The sequence below is a fragment of the Falco naumanni genome, chromosome Z (assembly GCF_017639655.2).
Source record: "Falco naumanni isolate bFalNau1 chromosome Z, bFalNau1.pat, whole genome shotgun sequence".
Classification (NCBI taxonomy): Eukaryota; Metazoa; Chordata; class Aves; order Falconiformes; family Falconidae; genus Falco; species Falco naumanni.
Genome location: NC_054080.1, coordinates 83879982 through 83886037, shown reverse-complemented (window position 1 = coordinate 83886037; position 6056 = coordinate 83879982). Strand labels below are relative to the sequence as shown.

Below are 6056 nucleotides of genomic sequence, written 5' to 3'. Positions count from 1 at the left end.
TTCTTTTGCAAATAACAGACATTGGCAAATTTATTGAAATACTTGATGGTTAACCTTACACTGAAATGATTCTTCAAACAACCGCAAGAAGGGGCAGTTTGCAGCAGTCACCGTGTTGGTGACGAGGTCTAAATTTCCTCCCCATGACCGTGAGTACTGATAGCTTGCACCAGCCAAAGCAAAGCCTGGTGAAAAGCAACCAACACCAAATAACCCCAGAATGCAAATAATTCCTGTGATGCATGCACAAATGCAGGTGTTTGTGATCATTCTTAAAGGTCTTTTCCATCCTAAATGATCCTATGATTTGCAGAAGAAACACAGACATGAGTACTGGAATAAGTATTTCAAGTTTACATTTGAAACTTAATCACAAAATAATTACACGCTACCAAGCAGGGAAGGCTCAGGCCTTAAATTTTATTGTTGTAGATGAGAAATAAATCTGGCTTGTGATCGGCTGAGCACACTCAGGTAACAAATTAAAGCCACCCCTCTCGTTTTCCCCCTTTCCCAGCATGTGATGCCAAGGTTTTGGAACAACATTAAGTAACAGCTCATGAACCAAGATGGAAAACCCAGAGCAATGGCTATATGCTCTGTTGGCTTCTTGTGAAGTTAATTTTACACTTTGTGGGCCCTTAAGCTCCCACTCCTTAGAAGACTATTCAAAAGCAAACCCGTTACTTTCATGGCCATAATAAATAGTCCCGTACACCTCTGGTGAAAATGTTCAGCCTGAATGTAACAGCCCACAGAAAATGGCTTCTGGTTTCAGAAGATGTGGCGACTGATGTCCACCGAGGAAAATGCTGGCATGGTTTGATCACTGCTGATTTCACATGTCAGCACATCCCCATGTTTAACCCAATGGTAGTAAATAGTTGCTGAATCTGCCGGAAGAGAGTTTTAAAAGTCATCTCTCGTATTGCCGATCTTATCCTTCAGGTTTGAACTCTGCTGGCTCCCAAACATCTAATTTTCAGTTGATGCCTCCAGCTGCAGTGTCTGTGCATCTCCCGTCAGAGGCTGGGCGTTATCTGCTCCTCTCGGCACCAGGGAGCGATGGGACACAACTGTGGCTGATGCCTCCTCTCTTGGCACACACTTACTTGAGTGCTGGCAATCCCGTTCCCAGCCTTTGCTGGCTGCTGCTGGGTGCATGGTGAAGCTGAGCAGGACCACGGGCACTGAGCTGTGGGCTGCTGGGGCCAGATTTGGATCTGCTCCACTGCAGGGGCAGCCACTTCTTCAGCATCTGAACTTCTCCCACCACCAGTAAAAGTGCTGAGCTTCAGTTGAGGTATATTAATTATCTGCAACACACTGGAAACCAACCCTCTGTTTCTCCCTTGCTTCTACTTTCTAAACCACTGTGGGGGACATCCAAATGCTCGAAGCAAACACCAGAGCCCAATGGCTTTGCCTTCTCCAGTGGCTTTGCCTTCGAGATGCCTTCTCCATCCCCGCCCCAGAACTTCCAGAAGCTGCAGCTGGCAGCCTTCACACCTATGCTGCTAATCAGCTGGAGTAATGGCATTTCAATCAGCCTAAGGAGAGATCTTCAAAGCATGAACAAGTTTTTGGGCTTGTCAGTGCCTAGCACAAGGTCTCCTACAGCTAAACCTGTACCTGATCCCACCAAGAACAGAAACCAGGGTTAATTTAATGTAGTAAATGTTGCTGTTAGTTCTCATTCGAGTCTCACATGAATTTTCTTCACATCTCAGAACATTCAGTAGATTGCTTGTTAAAAGGGTAGAAAAAACTCGTATAGGAACAATAGTTCAATATGGACCTTAGAGTTACTAAGTACAGTAGTTTCTCTTTTACAAATGGAAGTAGTGCTGCTGTGCTGGAGAGCACAGTGACATGATGGCAAGGAGAGCAGAGACTGGCTTTTATGATATTATTTACAGATTTTCCATTCTAAAAACTGCCGAGTTTGATTGAATATAAGATAGAATGTTTCTTCCATATACAAACTCGTTAGCTGATTAATTATTAAGGTGCTCAGAAGTGTGGATGAAGAGAGAAGTTACAGTAGATCAGTTAGGTTTTTGTCTATTTACAGACTGCGCTTAGTTGCCTGCTGACACCAGCATCTTCCAAAGAAGCTGGAAGCAAAGTGGCCAGTTACGAATCTAATGCCACAGGAACTGTTGTTTTCTTCACAGCATCTTTGTCAGAAGGTAAAATAGTAGTTTCATTCCTTTTTTGTTAGTGAAGGTGGGTGCCCTTGCTGAGTCTGTGTAGCTGGTGGTGCCAGGCAGCACCACACTGTGAGACACCCTGATTCTAGCTCTCAACTCCTGTTCAACCCTTACCACCAGAATTTGCTGGTCTGCTGGGCAGCTGCCCCAGACAGGACTCACAGCACCAGGTTGGCACACTGAAATGCATTGTATGGGGTCTCCTAAGTACATGGAGTGCTCAGATTTACCCCGTGCAATAGAAGGGAAAAATTATGTGTGAGAAACCAAACAAGGAGAATGCGCTTAGCAAAAACTTTGTCTTCCAATCAGAAAAAATAAAAAATCTCAAGTGGCCCATATTTGTAGGTCAAATTCCTTTCTCATTAACATTCTCAAAGAGTTATTTTCTGTGTGATGGCCAAACTCTACCTCTAGTTTCATTCTCTGCTTACTGACGGCTGACCACGGACACTGCCTGGCATTGCTTCTCTCTATACTGCCTGTACTCACACAGGTGTCTTAGAGGAGCTCAAAGTTTGGCATTTTGAGAACGTGTCAAACCAAGAGGGTATCCGACCATAATGAAAATGCTGATTTTTTCCTCATCATTTTAAGATGCTATAGAAAAAAAAAGGAAAAAAGTTAATTTGACTTCTGTTTGTGAACATAGCATGTACTGTCATCTTTCCCTCATACATTTAAGTTTCAAACAGGTCCCAGAGATTGCAAGGCAAGAGTGTTAAGGCAGTATAAGAAACTCATTATTTCATTCACACCTCTTGATTCCCTTAAAGATATTTCTAAGGCATCAAAAGGGGCATGTGGTTTGTGCTTGCCTTTTCAGAAAAAGGCATTCGGTATAGTGTAAAAAACAGATGCTCAATGACAGACGGAAGCCACTCAGCCCTGGGCAATGGCCACACCATCAGAGAGGAACAGGAGATACAGTGGGGTTTCCCGGGTGTGGGTTCCTCACCATCGCTCCTTCTGGTACACTTCTGTTTGCACAATCTCACCAGGATGCTCAGATATGCAGGCCCCATTGATGTCATTGAGCTTGTTGTCTGGAAGATCCTCGGGTTTTGTGCAAAGTTTCAGTGCCCTGGAGATGAAGACATCCAAGTCAAATTCAGGGTCTGTTTCACTGTTCACCTCCGTGGGTTCTTTGTGGAGATGGTGAGGAGAAGACGGCAGGCTCTGTTCCTGAATCTCTGGAAGAGGACTGGGACACTCAAGACCCACCTGCGTGCTCTTTACCCACTGAGCAATCTCCAGAAAGAGGTTGGATGGTTCTTCTTCCAGCGATAGCTCAGCTGTGGGTGCTATGGTTGCCCTTTTCCAGTGGGATAAATCTAAAATCAGTTTGGGCTCTGAGTAATGATGGGGCTTATTGTCTCTCCACAGCAATTTGTCCAAGTAGGAAGGTGACCCCACTTTGTAATCACATGATTTCCCACAATCGGCATCAAATACTCGGTCCATGGATGAGTGGGATAACTCCAAGAACCTCTCTGAACTGCTTTGTGAGTACTTCCGTGGATCAACTTGTGCTTCTTCAGCGATGGATTCAGACCCTGCCCGGGGGTCCCGCTGAACCTCATCCATGTCATGATATCTATCATGTCTCCATTCCAAATCAGAGGAGAGGCTTACGTGATACCTGTGAAAGACATGCTGCTGTTAGACAAGCAGACAATGGCTTCGTTAGAAACAGCGGTGCTCAAAAAGATACGCATGCTGCTGCTGCCATTCTTGCCTTTTTCTTGCTGATATACCACTCACCTACAAATCTCTTAAGTTCTCATTTATATTAGAGACCTTTTTCTTGCATGTTAAAAAAGGCAGAGGGGCCAAGTAATTTATCAAGAATCTGAGATGGGACCAGTAGTGGGAATAAAAGCCCAACAACCCAACCAAACCGGCTCCTGCATTTAGCCCTTCATCGCCTTCCCTCTGCTTGCAATTAAAACATGATTAAAAACACTAATAAACTTTCCCTCATCCCACAGGCAAGTACCTGCAGTGAATGCTCCTTGTTTGTTGCCATAAAAGTAAAAAAGACAAGCTTCAATCCCCACTGAGACTGGACATCACCAGTTTACTCTGATGTCATGGACCAAGAGCACCCCTGAAAGGTCACCTTGCCAAGCACTAACTTCTCAAGCAAGTTGAACTCCCTTGACTGCAATTATAGACATGGTTTTCAAAGTGACATCTCATTTACTGGCTCCTAACTAAGCTGCCTTTAAAAGATATGTTATTCCAGGTATTGGGGCTCTATGTCCCCGCAATGACACACTCTTTAGGTGTCCCACAACACCCAGGCAAAATAATTTCTTGTCTAAAATACTCAGTTTGGTTTGCAAAATTTACGGCCCTATAGCAAATGTCCCCAGCTGGGTAGCAGGACCTATCCTAGGACCTAGTCCAGGTCCTATCTTCTTGTATCACACCAAGAAAGCTGTGAGATAAAAATGTGACCTCCAGCAACTGATTTGCTGCTTTGGGGACTATAAGTGGCAGGGATGCTGGAGCTGTGGGGATACAGTGAAGATAAGATATCCTGAGAAAAGCCTCCACCTTTCCTCTTTACTTAATTTACCTGGTTGTCCCCCCCAGCCTCCATCCTCATACTTGTTCACTAAGGCAAAGAGATTAGTAATAGTGAAGACAAGGGATTTCTTTAGATTATTTTTTCAATGCTGGTGAAAAACAGTGCATTAAGAAGGCGAGGGAATTTAATTGCCATGCAGAGAGGAAAAATGCTGCAGACATCCTCAGCCAGCTCACCCCCTCAGCTGGAAAGAGCTCCATAAGAAAGTGGACCTAGTTAATTCTTAGCTGCTTATTTTGTCCTACCTGCTTTAGTACTGGGACTGGCTTAGTAACTGGGGTAATCATCTAGGACATGAGAGACCTCAGATCAAGGCTTTGATCTGCTCTGAACTTCCTGTACGATTTTCAGCAAACCATTTAAAAGTCAAAACAATTAAGGATTTTTTTAAAAGACCCCAGATCTGTGGCCTCTGGGGCTTATGCACCTTGAAAAGTGATAAATATAGAGCTCCAGATCAGGACTAGTCCCCAAAAGGTACAAGAATTACATTATTTTATCACTTGTGTTATAGGGACAGAGGACAGAAAGAACCGTAACATCACTTGAACAGATGTAACTCAAGTGAAGACAATACAGGCTGTGAATAAAATCAAGAGCAGAAAGACACTCAGTAACCGGAACATGCAGATTCAACATCTGCTCCCTGTGGTAATCAATGGCGAACACCTCACTGGCTTCAACAAGGTGCCAGCTTGGGCTAGAATTCTGATATGGCATAAAGAAGGAAAAGGAGGTGTCTGCCATGGGTCTGGAACATGCCTGACTGAACCCAGTCAAAAGAAGGTCAGAGACTCACCAGTCAAGGTCTGTCTAAGGAATTTAAGCCAGTATCTGGTCTCTGGCCCAGCCTTGGGTACCATACCTGTCCCAGTTAGACATCTGGCTCTGGTTGGCTTCCATCAGTAAAATATCATCAATCTCATCCTCAATCCGGAATGGATGCTGAGACACTGGTTCATCCTCAGGGCAGGAATACGGACTCATGTAAGGATGCTGCAGACCCATCTCAGCTGTTAATCGATCCATAGGGTTAAATGTCAGTATTTTCTCCAGAAAATCAATAGCTGTGAAGCAGAGAGAAACAAGCTTACTAATTCCTCAAAAGCAATACCAGCTTCCTTTCCAGGATGAGCCTCATGGATCCCCCATAACAAATCCCCTCAAGGTAAGGAAGGAATTAAAGGTCACATCCTGTGTGCATCTAAAATGGGTACTTCTGTCCTTGCTGCATCCATCTTGCCCCC

General features: G+C 44.3%; 1 protein-coding gene across 4 annotated transcripts in view; it reads right to left on the bottom strand.

Annotated features, from left to right (window-relative positions):
* Positions 1-406: 406 nt before the first annotated feature.
* Positions 407-6056, bottom strand: part of MAPK4 (mitogen-activated protein kinase 4) — a 46422-nt gene continuing 40772 nt past the window's right edge. For 3 of the 4 annotated variants that reach the window (XM_040580533.1, XM_040580532.1, XM_040580534.1), the window contains exons 5-6: positions 5675-5876; positions 407-3855 (exon numbers count right to left, since the gene is read on the bottom strand). In XM_040580533.1, the coding sequence (XP_040436467.1) occupies positions 3168-3855; positions 5675-5876 (890 nt within the window). In that variant the 3' untranslated portion in view covers positions 407-3167. The remainder of the gene's footprint in view (positions 3856-5674; positions 5877-6056) is intronic. The other variant, XM_040580536.1, reaches the window with a different exon arrangement.